The sequence below is a fragment of the Filobasidium floriforme genome (assembly GCF_021052385.1).
Source record: "Filobasidium floriforme strain CBS 6241 chromosome Unknown HD553scaffold_13, whole genome shotgun sequence".
NCBI lineage: Eukaryota > Fungi > Basidiomycota > Tremellomycetes > Filobasidiales > Filobasidiaceae > Filobasidium > Filobasidium floriforme.
The window spans coordinates 857,632-879,666 of NW_025763634.1; the positions used below are offsets into that span (position 1 = coordinate 857,632).

General features: G+C 54.5%; 6 protein-coding genes across 6 annotated transcripts; 3 read left to right on the forward strand and 3 right to left on the reverse strand.

The window, feature by feature from the left end:
* Positions 1-1,821: 1,821 nt before the first annotated feature.
* On the forward strand, positions 1,822-8,041 carry HD553DRAFT_273236 (xenobiotic-transporting ATPase; the record flags this gene model as incomplete). Its single annotated transcript, XM_046177810.1, has 26 exons — positions 1,822-2,306; positions 2,411-2,503; positions 2,600-2,717; positions 2,802-2,941; positions 3,020-3,123; positions 3,191-3,273; positions 3,351-3,694; positions 3,770-3,935; positions 4,010-4,087; positions 4,155-4,298; positions 4,370-4,384; positions 4,450-4,529; positions 4,589-4,693; positions 4,763-4,807; positions 4,873-4,882; positions 4,953-5,149; positions 5,209-5,548; positions 5,619-5,762; positions 5,827-5,995; positions 6,069-6,730; positions 6,803-6,844; positions 6,910-7,026; positions 7,094-7,405; positions 7,476-7,546; positions 7,618-7,800; positions 7,870-8,041. The coding sequence occupies 26 exons, from the start codon at positions 1,822-1,824 to the stop codon at positions 8,039-8,041; spliced, it is 4,419 nt and encodes a 1,472-aa protein (XP_046036120.1).
* Positions 8,042-8,470: 429 nt separating this feature from the next.
* Positions 8,471-10,893, reverse strand: HD553DRAFT_51844 (DUF1688-domain-containing protein). Its single transcript, XM_046184284.1, has 5 exons — positions 10,234-10,893; positions 9,421-10,024; positions 9,190-9,290; positions 9,034-9,054; positions 8,471-8,953 (listed from the first exon to the last, which is right to left on the reverse strand). Exons 1-5 carry the CDS (start codon positions 10,577-10,579, stop codon positions 8,613-8,615), a joined length of 1,413 nt encoding a protein of 470 aa, XP_046036121.1. The 5' UTR covers positions 10,580-10,893; the 3' UTR covers positions 8,471-8,612.
* Positions 10,894-11,290: 397 nt separating this feature from the next.
* Positions 11,291-14,238, forward strand: HD553DRAFT_313032 (GTP cyclohydrolase N terminal-domain-containing protein). Its single transcript, XM_046180179.1, has 5 exons — positions 11,291-11,903; positions 12,056-12,685; positions 12,803-13,108; positions 13,234-13,394; positions 13,559-14,238. Exons 1-5 carry the CDS (start codon positions 11,699-11,701, stop codon positions 13,760-13,762), a joined length of 1,506 nt encoding a protein of 501 aa, XP_046036122.1. The 5' UTR covers positions 11,291-11,698; the 3' UTR covers positions 13,763-14,238.
* A 76-nt stretch (positions 14,239-14,314) lies between these two features.
* On the forward strand, positions 14,315-16,348 carry HD553DRAFT_313035 (NAD(P)-binding protein). Its single transcript, XM_046180180.1, has 6 exons — positions 14,315-14,656; positions 14,835-15,005; positions 15,148-15,249; positions 15,404-15,593; positions 15,759-15,863; positions 16,002-16,348. Exons 1-6 carry the CDS (start codon positions 14,411-14,413, stop codon positions 16,112-16,114), a joined length of 927 nt encoding a protein of 308 aa, XP_046036123.1. The 5' UTR covers positions 14,315-14,410; the 3' UTR covers positions 16,115-16,348.
* A 393-nt stretch (positions 16,349-16,741) lies between these two features.
* On the reverse strand, positions 16,742-19,402 carry HD553DRAFT_51931 (fungal-specific transcription factor domain-containing protein). Its single transcript, XM_046184285.1, has 6 exons — positions 19,128-19,402; positions 18,552-19,023; positions 17,673-18,440; positions 17,039-17,583; positions 16,902-16,966; positions 16,742-16,844 (listed from the first exon to the last, which is right to left on the reverse strand). The coding sequence occupies exons 1-5, from the start codon at positions 19,177-19,179 to the stop codon at positions 16,911-16,913; spliced, it is 1,893 nt and encodes a 630-aa protein (XP_046036124.1). The 5' UTR covers positions 19,180-19,402; the 3' UTR covers positions 16,742-16,844; positions 16,902-16,910.
* A 219-nt stretch (positions 19,403-19,621) lies between these two features.
* On the reverse strand, positions 19,622-21,867 carry HD553DRAFT_297185 (putative arylsulfatase; the record flags this gene model as incomplete). The annotated part of the gene is made up of 10 exons (XM_046178538.1): positions 21,810-21,867; positions 21,630-21,742; positions 21,509-21,554; positions 21,343-21,437; positions 21,191-21,267; positions 20,688-21,104; positions 20,515-20,615; positions 20,352-20,449; positions 20,007-20,287; positions 19,622-19,927 (listed from the first exon to the last, which is right to left on the reverse strand). Exons 2-10 carry the CDS (start codon positions 21,730-21,732, stop codon positions 19,622-19,624), a joined length of 1,524 nt encoding a protein of 507 aa, XP_046036125.1. The 5' UTR covers positions 21,733-21,742; positions 21,810-21,867.
* Between the last annotated feature and the right edge of the window lie 168 nt (positions 21,868-22,035).

The following is a 22,035-nucleotide window of genomic DNA, read 5'->3' on the forward strand; positions in this document are numbered from 1 at the left end:
AACTGTTACCGCAAAGCGTCATTGTTATCGTTGGTATCGATGGTCTCACTGGGTCCACCTCGCGTGTTTCATAGCACAGCAAGTACCAGTACTCTAAAACCAGTAAAACAACTACACTACGCTGGGACAGTAACTAACTATTGTAGCGCATTGGATGCCAGGGTTAGGGGCCTCGGTCCCACGTCTGTCGGAAATCCACAATGGACTGTACAGTATGGCAGGTGCACTGTAGGGTTATATATATGCCGTCGATCCTGCTACTACGAGAAATGATGGACCCAGAGAGGACGAGGGGCAGAGGTGGGCACTACGCTGGTCGATGAGGTGAGGCGGCTACATTATGACTGTGACCACTGGACGATCATATGGAGATGGAAGTTTATTGGGAGTACTGGACTGCCTCGAAGGGGGTAAAATTGAGTGGAAAGTCTCTTTTGGGGCGTATGGTGTGTCGGCTCGAAGTGTTGGAGCGAAGGGGTCTGGGTTTGGATGGCGTCGTCGTAATCGGATGACAACCTCGCGACCTCGCGGTTCTGGGCTGCAGAATCAGATCTCAGAGTGTCAGGTCGGAGTCTCGACTACGTGAGTGCGACTGGGATGATGACGACAAGGTCAGATGGATCTGATGCAAGACCCGCCGAAATGCCCAGCTGAAGTCTCTGTGAGCTCAGGATCCGTAGATGCACGGGGGGGATGTAGATCCGACTCCAAAAAGAAATCAGTCGCCGACGTCTGCTTGTTCTTGTTTCAGGAGGGAGGAGTGAGGATCGACAATACCGCCGGGATGTCGACATACCAGACGCCAACGATGTCATCGATCGACCGTACGACGTCTTCATCCGCTCTCCCGGACTACCTTCTCGAACGATTGCGCTTTTGCTCCCCCCCCCCCCCCCCCATCCCGCCGCAGCATCCGTCCCTCGGGGACTGTAACAACAACACACGTATGACTAGAGCGCGCGCTTGTAACTTCTTGGCGAAAGGCCGCCTACGTACTCGTTCGTGCCCCCTCGGTGCCGCTCTGACTGGTTTTGATTCCGTCAACCAGCTCCAATGGAATGTGGGAACACGGCCGCCCTTGGTTAGTTGGCTAGCGGGGCGTGTGGGCGAGAGGAGCGAGGGGACAGAGGGGGAGTCATCATCTTTCACGTCAGCGCGAGTCTGTTGGGTACGCTATTCGGCGGCCCCCGTGATCCCCCGTGATCCCTTGATCGTCAGATGTTGTTGCGTACACCCAGCACCCCAGGGCACGAATCCGACACCCACTCACCACTAGCTACACAGACTCGCCCGCCGCCTGACGTCGTATGTGTTGTGTCACTCCGGGAGACGTATTCGAGAGGGAGGCGGCAGGAAAAACAAGCTGTGCGATCACCAGCGTAGGGATACATATATAGATAGGGGGAAGGTCGAATAGGGGTAAGTCGTCTGCCCTCTTGATCGACCATCACTCGAGCAGGCAGCTGATCGCGCGGAAACTTCGAAAGCGACTCGACATCTCGACCGTCTTCATCGAGCGATACACACCAGCCGAACGAGCTACACATAATTCACAGCATCTAGACCGGTTCACTTCCCACTTTTCACTCTAAATCAACTACCACTACCATCACCATGTCCCTCGTGGGCAACTTCACCATCAACACCGACCGTTCGGCCCAGATGGGTGGGATCGGATCCGGCCGAGGCACGTTTCATCAACAAGATCGGTTCGACGAATCCGGGGCCGATCATTATCCGCTGCAAGAACGACCGCCGGTACTAGGACGACCTATGGGGAGCGAATCGTCAGGGGAGACTGTAGGCGGGGAGTTGTCTCCTATGGACGAAGAACGGGCGAATGAGGCTAGGATCACCGAACTGGCTAGACAGTTGACTAGGCAGTCTTCACGACACCAAGACGCCCAGGGACTATCTCGACCCGGGACCAGGCAGAGTGCGAATGGAGGAAATGGGGATGTTAATTCGGATTCGGGGGATTTCTTGATCGAAAAGGGAACCGAACTCGACCCGTTCAGCGAAAACTTCAACGTCAAAGCCTGGACACGCAAGATTGTCGGGGTCACTTCACGGGACCCTCAATTACACCCGAAACGAACTGCCGGAGTGGCTTTCCGTAACCTACAGGTCCATGGGTTTGGGAGTGATACCGGTTTCCAGCAGACGGTGGGGAATGCGCCTTATGCGGGCTTTGGGACGATCAGGGAGCTCGTGGGGGGGAAGAAGAGGAAGGTGGATATCTTGAAGGGGTTCGATGCTGTTCTGGATGCGGGGGATATGTTGGTCGTACTCGGACCTCCAGGAAGGTGCGTACCATGTCCCGGCGCGCGTCGATGTTGATGAGGCGGACGTGCTGATCTCGCTCTCGCTTGCCTGTTTTACCTCTTGTTTTTTGGTTTCATTCGCGCAGTGGTTGTTCGACCTTGCTCAAGACGATCGCAGGAGAGACACATGGTTTGGAAGTCGAGGAAGGGTCTTATATCAACTATCAAGGCGAGTTCGAGTTCCCGTCCATCTCCCTCTCGACTCGCATGTGTTCCGATCACTTGCTAACCAATACGTGGATCCTTTCGACTTTCTGGGGTGAGACAGGTATCAGCCCAAAGACGATGACCAAGAATTTCCGGGGCGAGGCCATCTACACCGCCGAGCAGGACGTTCATTTCCCCGCACTTACCGTCGGGGATACCTTGGCCTTTGCTGCCGAGGCCAGGTCGGTGAGTTTGATCCTCCTCCGAGCTGCCCCTTCTCACCTTTGACGCTGGCTTGGTGCTCATTTGTTCCATTTCGACGCGATGCAGCACAAACACCCCCCGGCCGGTCTGACTCGACGAGAGTTTGCTCAGCATACTCGGGATGTCGTCATGAGCATCCTCGGTATCGCCCACACTGTCAACACCAAGGTCGGTAACGAATACGTACGAGGTGTATCGGGAGGAGAGTGAGTGCCGTGCCTGGTTTCACGATCTTTTCTGCGCCAGACAAAGTGCTATTCATCTGACATCGCCCTACATCACAGACGTAAACGAGTCTCCATCGCCGAGGCGTTGTTGTCGGCTTCTCCGTTGCAATGCTGGGACAACTCGACCCGTGGTCTCGATGCCGCCAACGCCGTCGAGTTCTGTGAGATCATCTTGTTCTTGCTGCTGGTCTTGCTGCCTGTCGCTCATCGTTGTTGTTGTTGCCACAGGTAAAACGCTCAAGACGTCGACCGAATATGCCGGGTCCACAGCTTGTGTCGCCATCTACCAGTCGCCTCAGGCTGCTTACGACGTGAGTTAGAAAGCCCTTCACGGGGAATGATTTCGCAAGTCCACTGAACCACGTACGTGTTTCTTGAACGTCAACAGTTCTTCACCAAGGTCATCGTCCTCTACGACGGCTACCAGATCTACTTTGGCCCGGCCACCGAGGCGAAAAAGTTCTTTGTCGACATGGGTTTCGATTGCCCCGAACAACAATCCACTCCCGACTTTTTGACCTCGCTTACCAGCGCCAAAGAGCGGCGACCCAGGAAGGGCTTTGAGGATCAAGTGCCCAGGTCGGCGGAAGAGTTTTACCAGAGGTGGAAGGCCAGCGACACCTACAAGGAGCTACAGGTCAAGCTCGACGAGTACGACCAACAGTATCCCTTTGGCGGCGAGCAATACGAGCAGTTCTTGGCTTCCAGGCGTGCACAGCAATCCAAGGGCACGTGAGTACACTGGGTCGATCGTGGTGGTCTACAAGAAAAAAGGACAGAAGACCTGACACCCCCTGCGCTTAATAGCCGTGCCAAATCGCCCTACACCTTGTCTTACGGTGAACAGGTCAAGATCTGTTTGCGACGAGGGTTCTGGCGACTCAAGGCGGATCCCAGTTTGACTCTGAGTCAATTGTTTGGAAACATCGCTATGGGTCTCATCGTCAGCTCGGTCTTTTACAACTTGCCCATGGTAAGCCGAACGTCGATCACGGTTTCGATTGGTCGGCGCTGATCATTGATCTCGTTGCGTTCCGCTCCAACCAGGACACCAGCAGTTTCTACAGCCGTGGTGCCCTCTTGTTCTTTGCCATCTTGCTCAACGCCTTTGGAAGTGCTCTCGAAGTGAGCCATGCAGCCCGTTCGCCCTTCGAAATGCAAATTTCGCTAACCTGCACGGCCAATCTCTCAGATCTTGACGCTCTATGCTCAACGACCCATCGTCGAGAAGCACGAACGATATGCCTTTTACCATCCGTCAGCCGAGGCCGTCGCTTCGATGCTCACAGACATGCCGTACAAAATCGTCAACGCCATCTTCTTCAACCTGATCATCGTGGGTCTCGCCGTCTCGCACTGTCCTTTGCGTGTTCGGCCTGCTGACTTTTACCTTGGTTTTGCCATTAGTACTTCATGACCAACGTGAGTTTCCGACTCCTGACCCCGTCTTGCGTGATGGTATTGGCTGAACCGCCCGGCACTTCCAGTTGAGACGAGAGCCCGGTCCATTCTTCTTCTTCTTCTTGGTCAGCTTCACGGCTACCTTGACCATGTCAATGTTCTTCAGGTGAGCAGACTCTGTCAGCTACGAGATCGTTGCAAGTATTCATTTCCCCATTTATATAGATCTTTGGCGGCCCTTTCGAGGAGTCTGGTTCAGGCACTCACGCCCGCTGCGGGACTGATTTTGGCCCTGGTCCTGTATACCGGTTTCGCCCTGCCTCCCAACTAGTATGTTGGCCCGGATAGCCTGCATGCGGGGGCGCCAAGTTTGCTGACCTTTGTCGACGCGCTTCTCAGTATGCTTGGCTGGATCAGCTGGATCCGATGGCTCAACCCGATTTAGTAAGTCAAGTCCGCCATTGCGTGAATGTCTGGAGCAGATACTGATCACCGACCCGTTTGAACAGCTACGCCTTCGTGAGCCGGGCTCAGCCGTCGTATGCACTGGCAGCTGCATGGATGCTGATGGTCGTCTTTGACTCAACAGGAAGCACTCATGATCAACGAATTCCACGACCAAGAATACCCTTGTGTTGCGTTCGTGCCTTCTGGCCCAGGCTACACTGGCCTTGCTGCGAATGAATACGTATGCTCTACGGTGGGAGCTGTGGCCGGTTCGCAAACGGTCAATGGAGACAACTACATCAACGAGGCTTACGACTATTACCATGCTCACAAGTGGAGGTGAGTCTCGATCGAGTGTCTAAATCTTGTCCGTTGGCTTATCGTTCGTGCTCATGCAGGAACTACGGTATCATGATCGCATTCGTCTTCGCTCTCATGTTCCTCTATCTCGGCGCGACCGAATTGATCAAGGCGAAAAAGTCCAAGGGTGAAGTCATCGTCTTTCCTCGTACCAAGATGCCCCGTCGAGGCCGCGAGGATATCGAAGGCTCCGGTGGTATGTCCGACACCGAGGCTGCCAAGAAGGAAAAGGCCAAGGACGAAGTTACCATTCAGCGCCAGACCGCCATCTTCCACTGGCAAGACGTGTGTTACGACGTGCAAATCAAGAAGGAGACTCGGCGCATTCTGGACCACGTCGACGGTTGGGTTAAGCCTGGTACTCTGACCGCGTTAATGGTTAGTCTCGAGCTGGAAGAAGAGGTCCGAGCCGAGCGTCTGCTAATTCGTCACGTGCCAAAATGTACAGGGAGTTTCTGGAGCTGGTAAAACCACCCTGCTCGATGTGCTCGCTACTCGAGTCACCATGGGAGTCGTCAGCGGCGACATCCTGGTCGATGGAAAGGAGCGAGACGAGAGTTTCCAACGTAAAACCGGATACTGCATGCAACAGGTATGTTTCGGTCGATACGCGCCAGCTCACCGCTTGCGCTTACCTAGCGTTCCCATCATGCCAGGACGTCCATCTTGCCACTTCCTCTGTTCGAGAGGCGTTGGAATTCTCCGCGCTGTTGCGACAACCCCGACACATTCCTAAGCAAGAAAAGCTCGACTACGTTGATGAAGTCCTCAAGCTGCTCGAAATGGAAGCCTACCAGCACGCCGTAGTAGGAGATTTGGGTGAAGGTAAGCCGGAGTGTTTGGCGATGCGAGAGCAGCGCGTTCTCTTGCTCAAAATGTCTTTTTCGTCGACACATAGGTCTCAACGTCGAACAGCGAAAGCGTCTCACCATAGGAGTCGAATTGGTCGCCAAGCCTCAGCTGTTGCTTTTTCTTGACGAGCCTACTTCGGGTCTGGACTCGCAGACCTCTTGGAACATTTTGGATCTCCTCGAAAAGCTTGCGAACCATGGTCAAGCCATCTTGTGCACTATCCACCAGCCTTCCGCCATGCTGTTCGAGCGTTTCGACCGATTGCTCTTCTTGGCCAAGGGTGGAAAGACCGTCTACTTTGACGAGGTCGGCAAGAACTCGCACAAACTCATCGACTACTTTGAGCGTCACGGTGGACCCAAGTACCAGACCGGAGAGAACCCCGCAGAATACATCTTGCACGCTATCGGTGCGGCTCCTGGATCGCACAGCGACGTCGACTGGCACGCCGAATGGCTGGACAGCCCCGAGCGAGCTGCTGTCCGTGAAGAGCTCGCCCGACTTCGGCGCGAGGGATCTGGTGCAGCTGCTGATGACAAGAGCAAGGACCCCGCGGCCTACAAGGAGTTTGCCGCACCGCTCGGTCAACAATTCTTCATCGTCACCAAGCGTGTGTTCCAGCAGATTTGGAGATCCCCTACGTACATCTACTCCAAGATCGCCCTCGTATCGATCGTCGGTTTGTTCATCGGCTTCAGTCTTTTCAAGGTAGGTAGGAACACCGGCTTTCGATACTCGATACTCGTCCGCTGACCAGCCTTGTCTTTGCGCTGTTATTAGGCCGACAACACGCAACAGGGCATGCAGAACCAGTTATTCGGAGTGAGCATCAGCGATCTTGACCATTCAGAATTTGCCACTGACCTGACATGTCTTGTACCGTCCAGATTTTCTTGCTCTTGACCGTCTTCGGACAGTTGTGTCAGCAGATCATGCCTCACTTCGTTACTCAACGTTCGCTCTACGAGATCCGAGAGAGGCCTTCAAAGACCTATTCGTGGATTGTGAGCCTCTCATTCGCTCTTAATCGGTAGTTTGCCTGCGCGTTACTGATTGCCCGCTCGTCCGCAGATCTTCATGCTCGCCAACATCCTGGTCGAATTGCCTTGGAACACAATCGCGGGTGTGGTCCTGTTCTTCTGCTGGTACTATCCTATCGGTCTCTACCGGAACGCCGTTCCCACCGATTCTGTCCACGAGCGTGGTGCACTCATGTTCTTGCTCGTCGAGGCCTTCCTCTGGTTTACCTCGACATTCGCCCAGATGGTCATCGCCGGAATTCCCACCGCCGAAACCGCAGGAAACATTGGAAACTTGATCTTCTCGCTCTCATTGATTTTCTGTGGTGTCCTGGTTCAGCGACCTGATCTCGGATGGTGGATCGTGAGTCGAGGTGGAATAGCGCGAATGTAGTTTTCCGCAGAAACTGACAAGGCCTGGACTGCTTCCGCAGTGGATGTATTACATATCGCCGTTCACCTGGCTGGTCGAAGGCATGCTGACGACTGGAATCGCTGGCACAAAGTATGTCTTCCCGCGCCACCGCTTTCGTTCATGCGATCGGCCTTGAAACTGATCTATTCGACCCTTCTTAGCGTCGTATGTGCCGATCGCGAGTACCTCGTCTTCGAGCCCGTTGGTAGTCAAACCTGCGAGGCCTACATGTCCGACTATATCAGCAGGGCTGGAGGATACCTTCTCGACCCGGCTGCTACGACCAACTGTCAATATTGTCAACTCGAAGACACGGATACCTTTTTGGCCTCTTTCAACATGTCGTGAGTACAAATCCGAGGACGTCGTTCGAATCAGTATCATGGGCTGACCACGGGCGACCCTGTTTGCAGTTATTCTCACGCCTGGCGCAACTTTGGTATCCTGATCGCCTACTGCGTCTTCAACGTGTTTGCCGCTCTCGCCATTTACTACTTGGCTCGAGTTCCCAAGAAGGCAAAGGCGAAGAAGGGCTCCGAGGAGAAGAAGGGTGCCTCGAACGACACCTCTGCCAAAAAGGCCTAGACCGTGACCTACCTATAGATCGTCTCCTGGAACGCGACAAATTCTTAGACCTCCCGACTCATGAATACCTAATCAATCGAGCTACTTTTTCTTGCGCTTGTACGACCATTCCACTACCATTATTAATAGCATGTGCATACTGGTTGATGTCTAGTTCTGGAGCGAGAGCTGGCCGCCGAGGTGGTATTCGCATTCCGAACGAAACGACTGCAAGAGGTGGCGGTTACAGCACTTATCAGCCGCCACATCATTCGCAAAGCGAGGTCGAGTGCTTCGGGAGGGACGCAGCCTACGAACAGCCTTGCCGGGACAAGACCGACTTTGTCGATGCTGCGCTTGTAAAGGGAACTCTATGGCGGCGCCACTATGAGTACAGGGAGGTCCGCGCGTAGACGGAACACTTCGTCAGCGATTTGCTAGGCGAGCATTCTCACTAGACTACTCGACGACTGTTTTAGATTGTATCCATGTCACCACACATGCTAAAACATTCGAACCATACTGACATACACATGCACAAAAACGCGAAAGATGCGGACTCCCACATACCCCTCCAACCCGGCGATCCACTCTAGAACACGGTCCCATCGCTAATGATCTCAATCGGAGGCCCCCCACCCTCCCTCAACTCCTTGGCGACCTCCCTCCCCGCCTTCCACGTCGCAGCCTCGAGCACCTGCGCCGTAGACAAGTCGGGCGCGTTCAACTTTTCCCTGATCCGCTGTGCGATCTTGTCGAGCGCGATGACCGTCAGGGCACGCCATTCGATGACGGTCTGCGAGTCGACGGTCTCTCGAGGAGTCCACCGTTCGGACGGGGTGGAGGGCGGAGTATCGTACTTGGCGGATCTGTGCCATTCGCCAAACTTGTTGTTCTTGAGGACGAGGAAGCCAAGGTCGAGGAGCAGGCCGCCTGTGCGAGTTTGAGCGCAAAACGAAGTCAGCCGAGTGAACCGAAAGTCACGCTATATCGTGCATAGTGTTTTTGCTCACCGTTCCTATACTCGGGCAGACCTACAGAACCCGAACCGACAGATCCATCCATCCCCAACTTTTGCATCAGCGAACATCCTCCTCCAGACGCCAAACGAAAGACGAGAAGGGAAAAAAGGGAAAGGAAATAGCGGAAAGACGATATGATATGCTCACCGGTCATCTGCTCCACCCCCTCGATCTCGACACCCAGGATCTTTTGGAGGGGTTCCATGAGCGAGTACGTCATCCACTGTGAGAGCTTGTGGAACGGGACGCTATTCCACCCCCAACCGTCGAGCAGCACCAGAGAAATACAGAGAGACCAAGAGAGAGAGCGTGTTAGTTACCATACTCAAATCACACGTCCAAACCCATGCTCAAGAAGGAGAGGAAACCTCGACTCACATCCCCGCAGCATCCCCCACCTCGGGTTCTTCCTTGGCCAACACAGCGCACTTCCACGCATCACCCAACGACACCCCCTCCAACGTCGTCCTCTCCGGACTGGCTGGCCAGATGGGTCCGAAGCCGTCCATGACGACCTCCCAGAGCTTTCCCACTTGGATCTTCTTCGCAGCGCTGCCCGTTGGTCCGGTCCCGGTCGAGGTCTGGGTCTCGTTGGTGGAATCGGGGTAGAGGTAGTCGACCATATTCCCCGGCCTAAACACCCCTTGAGGATCTTTAAACACCTCTGGTCGTGCTTCCAACGCCTCCCCAAGGCGGATGAGCAACCCACTCCGTCCTTCCAGCCCTGTCATCGTCTCCCCTTGGAGGCCTTGGCGGATGGTCTGGGTGGTGAGGTTTTTCAGAGCGATGGAGTCCACCCTGAGCTCTTTATCTGTGTTCGTACCACTTGAGTTTGGGGAGGACGTAGTCGAGTTTGGAGAAGAGGAGGAAGAGAAAGCCCCGCTCAAGAACATGTCCAGCGAAGCCACCGCGAGCCCTTCGGACCGCCCGATGTACTCGCCGGTGGGTTCGTAGAGGTACTTCCATGTCGGCCCTGCTCCAGCTGTCGAGAGTTAGCCGAAGTGGTGATATAAGATAAACGTCCAGGGGAAGATCGATTGAGATTGGGTGGAAGAACGAGCCGTGGGAAGAAAGGGCAAAGGGCGGAGAAATAGAAAGAAGAAAGAGAAAGAGCAGGAAGAGTGGCAGGATCAGCTCGATTCCCACCACCCGATTTCCAGTCTAACAAAGAGAGATATAATCGGGACTCACCGTCCAACAAAACGCTGACCACGAACAGATCCACCAACCTCCTCGCTACTTCCCTCTTCCCCACCTTCTCTCCCTCCCACCCCTCGATGACCCCACCTAAAAGATCCCCCCTTTGAGGCGTGACGAAATGCCTCCACCGTGAATGTCCCGGGATCTTCTCATAATCCTCTCCGTAATCCCGTTTGATAACCCGGATACAGTAATCGACGACCGTATCCAGTTTATCTTCGTGCAAGGTGAAATGTTGGAGTTTACCCTGGGCGGCGAGGGAGTAGACGAGTGAAGAGCGTTGGCGGATTGAGGGGAGGGAGCGGAGGTATGACGGGGTGAGGGGAGGTTGTGACATGGTCGTCGTGAGTCGTGGCGACAGTGATGTTGAGTGGTAGTGGGGTGGTTGACGAAGATGTGCAAGGCGAGGTACGATGGATTGAGTGAGAAGAATCGCCGGTCCGACCTTGGGTTACGCTCTTATACGCAAGCCGGGTAAGCCGAGAAGCTCAAACAAAGGAGGTGTGATGAGGGTTGGGGAAGCGTTTCAAGAGGAAAGAAGCTTCGGTTAAGTCTAAGCGATCAGGACGAGATCAGGATGATGACGATCAAGACCTGTTCCTTTCCAAGGACGTCGAAAGGCGAAAGGACATCCGGCCTCCTTTGACCTCCCTTTGATCCTCCATTCAATCCTTCCTCGCCCTCGCTCGCTCGCTTTCACGCAACACGGCCATCGCCGACGATCATCAACAGGCAACAGAAGAAGCAACCGACGTTATCGGAAGCTCGACTTCTCGGTAACAATCACTCGCCCGACTCACCCGACTCGCCCGTCCTCTCCTCTTCCCGCCACCTCTGTCTCGCGTAGTGTTATCAGCTGATCATCATCGGGCTGATCCGATGAAACGCCCCTTCCGCGCGCGATAACGTCGAGCCCCTAACCCCCGTTGCCCGTTGATGACGACAACCTCGATGCTGCAATAGCTCGGGAAGGAACGTTTGTTGACGATGACAGCAAGTCGGCCGAGTCGGGTCAGATACAGCTCCTTGCGAGTTGAGAAGGTCACCCCCGTCGAAAGGAAGGGAGATACGCAGAGCGTGCACGAGGCGACGACACCAGGCTGACGTCGGTGCTGATCGTGCTGATCGTATCGTCGTCGGAGAAAGAGCACTGCGCCCCGTCCTCGTCGCCCTCGTGATAACCAAGAAGCTCAGACTACTCGTACCGTGTACTGGTGATCAATGGAGGCGATAGCCAGGATCAGGTATATATAACGACCCCCTATCCTTCGCTCTCATCGATCAATCGTCGAACTATATTCTCTACTTTTGCTATCGACGTTATATCGTACACCGTTCACGTATCACGTATAACGTACAGCGTATTCCGTAATCCATCCAACCCGTCCAACCCATTCCCGCACATCGAATCGCATCATCGCCACCGCCTCCAAACACACCCCCGAATCAATCGACCATGTCATCCCTCCGCTCGACCCACAGTCACACACACGCCACATCCACCTCGACGATGGGCGTCTTACCTGCCACGACCGCCCTCGTCGACGGACCTTTCCCACCGGGAGGACAGGGAGGACAGGGACAGGGAGTCAAGGTGCTCGATCTGGAGGGGGCGGCTCATCATGTCGAAGATCTTTATCCTGATCCGGCTGTTTTGGCTAGTAAGTTCCGTTTTCGCTTTCGTCGTCGTCGTCGTCGATGTGGATGACAAGGCGAGATCTCATACATATACTGATACTGTTTCTTTTCTCTTTCCGATCTTCCTTCATTCTTTCGTTCACCCATAATAACACTACTCTATACTACTATATAGCCTACTACGCATCCCCGGACAAATCCCTCCTCAAACCCATCCCCTTGACCTGGGGCGCCCCCACAGCAACCTCCAGGGGCCCCCTAGTGGTCTCCCACAAACCTTCAGCGATCGCTTACAGGAACGCTATCGGCGCGCACTCGGGCTCGTACTCCATCTACCGCGCTCTGGCTATGGCGTTGAACACCCTCGACCCCGCCCACGTTCCCGATTACACCAACACCCACCCGCCCTTTCCCGTCACGCCCAACCCCGCGTGGTTTGACCCGGGAAAGATCGTCTCTCTGGATCCTTGGGGACATTTAGCGCAGACGGAGTTTGAGGAACATAATAAACGGGGGTTGGATGTGAGGCCGACGATCTCCTTGACAAAGGCTCATATCAAGATGAGCGAGTTGGATAGGGCTTATCAGAGGGGGGAGATCTTGCCGGATGGCAAGGTCGTGCATAATTCGTTGCCCCGGGAATCTCCTTTGGGAACCAGTAAAGAGAACAAAGACAGGAAAGAGGAGGACGCCGGGGTGGAAGTGACGACGAGTAAAGCGGCGGTGGAGCCCGTCTGGCATTTACCTGGGATGGCCGCGAGGTTCGGGATCAGCGAGGACTTGTTGAGGCGGGCTTTGTTCGAGGGTGAGTGATCGATCTCTTAGCACGCATATTATCTCGAAAGAAGAAGAAGTTTCCTTACGTACCGATCCTGATCATCTCCATCTCGTCCCCTTCTTTTTGAAATCGGTGGTACTGTAGAGACCGGCGGGATGTACCCCGAACTGATCACCCGGCCCGACCTCAAAGTCTTCCTCCCCCCCATCGGCGGATTGACCGTCTACATCTTCGGTAACCCCCAACATCTCCGAGACCCAACCAAAGAGCTCACCCTACGGGTTCACGACGAATGCAACGGATCCGACGTGTTCGGGTCGGACATCTGTACTTGTCGCCCTTATCTGATCTATGGGATCGAGGAGGCCATCAAGTGTGCGCAGAGGGGTGGGGTGGGGTTGGTCGTCTATTTCCGGAAAGAAGGGAGGGCTCTGGGAGAGGTTACCAAGTGTGAGCCAGAGGCGTCTTCTTGTCATTTCGCTCTGGTTGGAATCTCGACTGACCCGATTCTACCCCTACCTCTACCTCTACCTCTACCTCGTTCGATCTGCTGCGTCTGATTCGACGCCGTATAGACCTCGTCTACAACTCGCGCAAACGAACCGGAGATACCGCCGACAGGTACTTCAAGGCGACCGAGTTGATCGCCGGGGTCAAGGATATGAGGTTCCAAGCGTTGATGCCGGACGTGTTGCACTGGTTGGGAGTGCAAAAGATCGATAACATGATCTCCATGGTGAGTCGTCGTCCTCAACTCCAACCTTGAAACCTCGAAACCTCGCAATCTCGAGATCTCGAAACCTCGAAACGGCATAAACAAAAATAAGAAGGAACCGGGCTGATACCGAGATTTCATCTTCATGTTCGTCCCCGACGCTCCGCTCCCCGCCAACCGCACAGTCCGACATGAAACACGACGCCATCGTCTCCTCCGGCATCCCCATCCTCAAACGGTACGACATCCCCGCCGAACTCTTACCCCCGGATTCTCAAGTGGAGATCGACGCCAAGATCGCCGCGGGGTATTTCAGCGCTCAGAAGCAGGTCAAGATGGAGGACCTGCATTTGACCGTGGGGAGGGCTTGGGAGGATCTGGAGCATTAAGAAGAGGGCCGAGATTCTGAATCATCGCGCGCGCTTAGCGGCTTTGTTTCGGGGCATTTCGATCTCCTTTCTTTTCACGATCACCGAACACGCACGCACACGACATCATCATTCTGACGACGATATAGATGGACAATCCGGAAAGCTGCTCATACTCTGTCATCTCGTCCGATCCCGTTGTACATCACCAACCAATTCACATCACACCGCCCTTGTATCCCAAATCTCGTCCCACTTTGGGTCTCTCTTGATTGTAAATCGTCCTGTAACATGACCCATACGCTATAGATCTTGTCTTGCTGCAAACTTGGTCTGTGTACCGTGTGATCATAGCGATGAGGACTCGCAGTGACCGCATCCGTCGAGGGATGATGCGGTTGTTACCAATCGTTGCGTCACGTTCGATGACCGAGCGCAAGAGCATGACCAACGTGTTCGCGTAACCCACCGAAGACCGAGGAGAGAGGAGAGCGGAGGCATATTCGATGGTCAACATAGGGGTAACCACATGTATATATATATATACAGGGGGACCAACTCTTTCATCGGCATCGAACAATTCACTCTCAACCATCCTCACACATACACACACACACTCGAAGTCACCATACTCGCAAATCAACTCTCTCCATCAATAACCTCTTCACAATGGTAGCCTCCCCCAACCCCGACGCCACCTCGATCACCATCTTCGGAGCGACCGGTATCCAAGGCGGCAGCGTCCTCCGTCACCTGCTCCAGAGCGACAAACCTTACCGTATCCGAGCCGTCACCCGGGACCCTACCAAGGACGCCGCCAAGAAGCTCTCCGAGTTGGGGGTCGAGGTCGTCAAGGCCGAACTAGGGGACGAGAGCGAGGTCAAGAAGGCCGTCGAGGGACAGGATCTCGTCTTCGTGAGTACCCGGTTTCTGTGTGTCCGGTCTATCAGACCAAGGAGACTCAGGAGATTCTCATTACCTGGACTTTATTTCCCACCTCCCCTCTAATTCTCTTTCCCTCTATCCCGCTATACCTTCCCCTATTCTCACAATCACAATCCCCCCTTCTCCCATTCTCCGCATGGCATCACAGGCGGTGACCAACTTCTGGGAACACGGCCGATCCAAAGAACTCGCCGACGGCAAACGTCTTATGGACGCCGTCAAGTCGGCCGGTACAAAGAAAGTCTACTGGTCCGGCTTGATGCCGGTGCACAAGTTGAGCGGGGGAAAGTATACCAAGGTCGAGCATTTCGATACCAAGGTGAGTCCCGGTAGCGGTCGCCGTAGTGTGATGTAACGTATCATCGATCACCCCGGCTGACTACCACCTTACCTCACCTCCCCTCCCCTCAACTCGAACCTCACCTTTTCCTATGTTGTCCCGTGATTTTGCGTTGTCCCAGGCCGAGATTCTAGCATACGCCAAGGCCCAAAACGTTCCGATCGTCGACGTTCAGCCGGCGTGTTATATGGAGAATTTCACTGGGATGATGCTTCCTCGCAAGGTTAGTCCTGCCTCTGTGCCCCGGGCTGCGGTGTTCATCATTCGTTGTTCTTGCTAATTGAAAGGGTTCTGTTTGATAATCCTTCCCTTTGCCATCCTGTACTGCGATCATACCGTACCATACCATACAACCCTTGTCCTTCACCCTTTCGTAGCAAGAAGACGGCTCGTTCGTCTTCGCCCTCCCCGTCGACCCAGCCTCCAAGATGTCCCTCATAGACTGTGGATCGGACTACGGCGCGTACGTCAGAGGGGCTATCGAATCCGGACTGGAGGACGGGTCCGAGGTCTTGGCTTGTCGACAGGAGATTACTATGCCAGAGTTTGCGGAAGTTTGGGGTCAAGGTGAGCCGCCCCGCCGCGCTCGGATCGTCATATTCATGACCCGAAGGTCATATACTGTCTGCTATGGCGACTGGGACAACCTTGCCTGATCATTCCTGTTATCTTGTTCGTCCAACCGACACTTCTGTTTCACGCCATCCTGTCCGTCCTTCCTGCGCTTGATAGTCAACGGAGTAAAGGCAACCTACTATCTCATGCCGGCCGATCAATTCAAGGCCGTCGCAGGGGAAGAGATCACCGAGATGATGGGTTGGTTCTCTGACTTTGGCTGTGAGTTCGGAAGGAGAGAAAAATGCCCATTTTTCGTCTTGGTGGTCGTTGCAGAACCACCACCACCTTCAGCCTCGCCCCTACCGATCGCTGACTCGTCCCCGTCGACGTGTGGTCGCTCTGTTCACTTTTTCATAGACTACGGTGGCAAGGAGATCGAATCGTCACAAAAGCTTTTGCCCGACGGCGTCAAGGTGAACACCTGGAAGACGTTTGTCGAGGCGCAGGATTGGTCCAAGGTGCTCGCCTGATTCGTGACCACGTTCCTGTGAGCGTGAATGCAGAATGGTCGGATTGATTTTTGCGTTTGTATATATCGATCGAGTACTCGTCTCATGATACCTTGTTATGTACACCCATGTTTCCCGGCCGAGCGGTCACATTGGCCGACAACAAGGACCAAGCGGGGACGGAGAAGGGTTTACCGAGCGACCAGGGTTGTCGGATCTTAGGGAGGGGGCCAAAGAATATTCATAACGATGGCGAGCCTCCATGTATACTGTGAACCTCGACAATTGTGACTACAACATGCCTCCGATGCCGCCACTCCCCTCGGCAATCCATCCTGGAGCGATTCCGATGAGGTCGAAAAGATCCGGAAAAGCGACTTGCTCTTGGTAGACCGACAGAATCTGGTCGAGCTCTTCGATATCCGTCCTCTCTGGCATCGTCGCGTACAGGCGATCGCCGCGCCCATCAAGGATGCCTCCTGTATGTTGCCTGGGGCGTATTGGGGCCAAGGTGGGCCCCAGACTGGCCGATGATGGACCGGCTTGATTGCTCGTGATGATATCCCCCAATCGAGACTGCGCGGCCGTTCAACAAGATACGTTCAGCTCTATCGATCTAGCCAGTTGCTGCACTAGCGGGCTCACCAGCTCGTCAGACTCGCGTGGTCGTCCTTTCTGTAGCGCTCGCACGGCGTGCAGTTTGCTCAACAACAGTCCGTCCTCCACGGGTGTCTGTGTACCCATAGTATGCCTGTCGAGTCGAGTCAGCTTGATCGCACGGCCACGTTCGACCCGACCTTGGACTCACGTTCGACTATCAGGGGGACGTATCGGAAACGCATGTCTCGCTAGCATTCGATAGATCTCCTCGAGCTGAGTCGGAGGTGTGAGCGCGCCATCAGCCACCGCCAGCGTACTCATGCCAACCGGTCACGACTCACGAACGCTTTCGCGGCGGGAAAAACAGGCGAAAGCTTTTCCAACAGATGATGCCCTCGAACCGGACCATCAGGTCGACCAGCATGTCATCCGTCGCACACGAGCCCACTTGCACAAAGTAGAACTGCAACTGTACCCGGATGGACTCGTACGCCAAGAGCCCAAACGTGCTCGACTCTATGACGAAATCGGGAAAGACGCTCGTAGCGAGCCGCACCGGTTCATAAACCCCCGTGGCGTGCGCAAAGCATGCCCTCTGCGCTTCCTCGATCCAACCCGGTGGGGATCGCAAGAGCAAGGCCTGCGGCGCCGACTCGGAGAGCCCCGGTAACGCTACTCGGTAGAGATCCGAATGGCACTGTTCCCACCAGCAGTGAAGCATGACAAAGCCGGTCAATTGCCGGGTGGTGCTTCGTACGCGTAGGTTGTCTTCGTTGTAGACGAGTTCAGCGGGCAAGCGTTCTTTCCAGTCTCGTAGCTCTTGGCAAAGGTGTGCGAAAGGAGAGGTTTCATCCCATGGTAGCGAGGTCGACAGTGCACCTTTGGTATACCTGCGAGTGAATACGTAGAAGAGGCGGTCAACCGGTGTGCTGAAACGGGGACATCGGGCCTGTCAATCACGACAACGACAACGACTCACCTCAGAATCTCGGCCCTGTAGAAATATAGCCTGAGCTGACAGCTGAGCAGACTATCGACCTCGGATACTGGCGTCGTCGACAGCCGCCCATGTCTCGGTTCTTCTTCAGCTCGATAGCCCGTCGATCGACCGCCGACCGAGTCTTGCCAGAGGAACGGCATCCGGCTACGTTTCCCGTACACGAAATCCTGTTCGTCCGAGGGCAACCGCACCCTCATGCTCGACCTCGGCGTCGTCGTAAACTCTGGGATCCCCCCGCACGCATAGGTGTCGCTGGCGAAACAAGCCCACATGAGCCGTCTTCGGATTTCTTTTCGCGTCTCTGTCAGCTCGTCGATCCTCCAGGCACCTTCGTCGTTCAGTCCGAGTGCGTATGCCATCCTCGAGGCGATCGGCGTGAGCATCCAGCTGAGCGATAGCCTCCCCTGGGTGTTTGCATGGTATCCGAGCAACAACAATGTCGCAATGCTCGACAGTCTGATGTTTCCGATTTCGGCGAGTACGATCCGCTGAGCTTCTTCTGCCCAGCCCAGCGCTCTTGCTCTCACAGTCCCTTCAGTCCCGTACTCGTCTTCCCGCCGCCTGACGAAGCACGACGAGACGGCACATATCGCCAGTAAAAGGTGCCGGGGAGCCTTTCCTGCTCGGATAGCTTGATCGAGGGTTGCACGGTGGACGAATGCCAGGTAGGTATTGGTATGGATGTGGTTGAAGAAGGCCTCGAGTTGTCGATCTAGTTCGCCAGGTTGATTCAGGACGTCGTCGTCTCTGATGTAACCACCCGGTTCACAAAAGTAAAGATGATCAGCGGGTCATCGAGACAAAGGTTGGTAAGGCAACAGGGCTTGATGAGCATAGCTAGACGCAGCTCAAACTCACTGCAGGACCCGCCCCGAGCCTCTCGATGCACCCTCACTCGGCATCATACTGGAACCCGCGGGACCATTCATAACGCTTCGTTGTGGAGACCCTGTTCCCGTCCTGGAGGTGCCATACTGTACGGTATTGTCGGCAGGACTACCGATGTTGCCGTCGTCACCGGTACCGCTGGAAGGTCCCGTTCCATATCCACAGCGATACCCAAACGTGCCACACCGTTCACAGACCGGCTTCGTCCTCGAACACCTGACTTTGGCTTCTCGACAAGCCCGACAAGCGGTGGTCCGTGATTCTCGCCGCTGTCGATTGTCGCCCTCTGTTCTTCTTGAAGACCGGCTGCTGCCACCTAGTCGTTGTCTCGTCGAGGCCATATCGAGTGGCCATGCGCATTCGAGCGAGAGACCGCGGCATCGTTGACATTCCGGACGAGTCTCGTCGCATTTGACTCTACGTCTTCGACATGTCAGACAACCTGTAGGATTATGATCAAGGTCGATTTAGCAATCGAAAGACTTGAGAGTATAGAAAGGTCTGGAGTCGCGGCAGATAGAGGACGGAGGGAAGGGGCCGGCTCACCAGTCTTGGTTCTAGATATACGGAGCCCTTGTGTGCCGTATGCGTACATCATCAATATCTTTCCCTTGAACAGCCTTTGTGGATGTATTGATAGCGACAGCACTACTTCGATTGATCATTCGTCATGTAGGTCCGGCGATACGTGGACTTGAGCTTGATTGCCCGTCGTTCCCGTCCTCCAGCGGGTCATTCGACAGCGAAGCAACACCGGTATAGACATGTGACATTGATCTCGAAGATAAGCTCTACGGACAGCATGCCGGACTATATACAACCGATGCTTTACGAATGCTCGGAGTTGCCTAAGTACCTAAGTACACCAAGCAATAACGACCAGCAGATGACTCAAGGTCAAGAATGAAGAGGGATTTACACGTCATAAAGATAAATTTCCCATACATATAGTTTCTTGATAAGAACGTCACGTTTCATATATGAAACGGGCCGAGTCTGAGCTACAGATCGGCACGCCGCGAGCCCCAAGTCCGTCCTGATCAATGGTTGAACTTGCCACCATCTCCTTTGCCCAAACCGATGTTTTCCTGCTTGCGTCTCTCGATCTGATCCTTGGTCGACTCGAGCTCAACCTTGGGGAACCTGGGGTCTTTGCGCCAAGGAAGGTAATCGGAGGTCTCGACCATCCACTTCAGGATCGCTTCCCTGAATCGCATGGCGATCGTTTCGTAGGCCTTGTCAGCAGCGAGATTGTGGATCTCGGTCGGGTCGTTGACCCGGTCGTAAAGCTCGTGATCTTCATAGAGGCGGTAGATGTAGGTCCACTCCTTGTCCCGGCAGGCGATCTGCTCGTGAACAAAAGCAATCGAACCATTGTCAGGTGTCAGATGGCCAGGTCGAGAAAGAGGATCTACAATAACTCACTGCCCGTCCGACCAACGCCGGGTCTTCGTGTTGCAACCCAGCCTTCCGATCATACGGGAAACTCGCCCACTCGAACAGAGGTTCCTCCTTGACGAGGAATCCACCCTCCGAGAACGCATAACGTTTATGTTCCGCACGTTCTTCCTTGATGGTGGGGACCAGCGATTTACCACTATGAGGGAAGGATTCTGGCACGCCAAGCAGTTCAAAGACGGTCGGGAGGAGATCGACCATCTCGCAGACGGATTCATTGACTTGGCCTTGAGGTAGCCCAGGTCCGACTGTGATCCCAACGAGGCGAGGTCAAGTTGACGCTCGGTGTCGCTGTGGAGGAGATGCGCTCACCTATGATCAAAGGTTCTTGTACCAGCTGCTGGCTCAGACCGCTGGGCCATTTCTCGATCATCCCAAAGTCTCCCAGGTATTCACCATGATCGGTGAACCTGCGCACCAGGAATATGTGAGTCGTTGGCGCCTAGCAGCGTGCGAGAACCGAGTGACGACTCACATCATGGTATACGTCCTGTCCCACATTTTACCTTCATCGAGATCCTTGAGGGTGTCGATGATATCCCCGAATTGGGTGTCTAGCCGGGTGATCATTCCGTACTATGTCGATGCCGGTAACCTGGTCAGCTTCGTTTTGTGAAACACGCGAACCAGATCCGCTTTTCGACTCACATAGGTCGCCTTGATCTTGTCCCAATCCTCTTCGGTGGCCCGGTCCAACTTGTGCTCGTTCCTGATTGCCTGACGGTACTTGGGTTCGTGTCCGGATCGCTGTTCGAGTCTGATCCTCGGTGGTAGATCCACACCCTGATACATCCGGTAAAACTCCTCGGCCACCTGGAAGGGCGGATGAGGATAAACCAGCGGCATGAACAGGACGAACGGTTCCGGAGGGGAACTCTTCAACCATTCGATCGCCGACGAGACGACGGCGTGGTCGTAGTCGAACTCTTCGTCCGGATCTAGGATGCCTCGATAGAACGTCCTCTCGTCGATGGTGGCGTTGGCGATCTTTTCAGCTTCGCTGATGCCGGACTTCTTGCCTTGGTAGGCGGGAGGCCAATTGGGCGGGTTCTCGATCCATCCGTGCTGAAGGCACACCACCCAATACGAAATATATCAGTCGAAGAACCGATGGCGAAGAACGGTCATTCACGATTCCCAAGCACACTCACCTCGTGCACGGACATCTCGGTGACGCCTGGCGCAAAGGTGTCGCCTCGAGGACCAAGATAAGCGATATGATATCCATCTATGCCGAAAGAAGGTGTTCTAATACTCAGTTGACCCATAGCTAGAGATCGCTCGAAGCCGTCAAACTACGGACCGTTCTTGAGGGTTTTGAACATGTTCTCCTCATGTGCTTGGAGAAGGAAATCCAATGATCGATGTGCCGACGTATGGATATATTGACCGGTGAACCTACCGACATCCATCAGCAATAAGATACAGTCAGAACCGAAGCGCGAAGCATATTGAAGCCGTAGGCTTACATCGAGCATCTAGACTGTGTACAAACGCTCGCTTGGGTAAAGCAGTCTGTTACGGCGGAACATCCAATGAGCATTGTTTCTTCCATACGCAACATGCACAGAGGAAAGTCAATGAGCTCACTGGTGAACCGAGTGCCTTCCCTGGCGAATTGGTCCATTCTCGGCGTCTTGATGACGGGATTACCCGTGTGTCCCAGTGAGTCGAACCTTAGTTGGTCGGGCATGAACAAGACCCTACGCGCGAGTCGATGATCAGCATGATCAGACAAGCAAGACGTGCGCTACCCGCCCGGTCACTTACAAATTGGGTCGCGGCCCTTGGGGACTGGCATCTCCGGAAGCATCTGATTCGACTTTTGCTATCATGATCTGCTGACTTGTAATGATTGTACGATACCTTCACCTGACCTGGCCCGGTCAATTGGGAATTCGATAGCAGCAGCCTTGTATATATATACGCCACAGACGATCATGGGTGATCACGAATACATCTCGATCATTCCAGGGAACGTCCACGCGATCGCTCC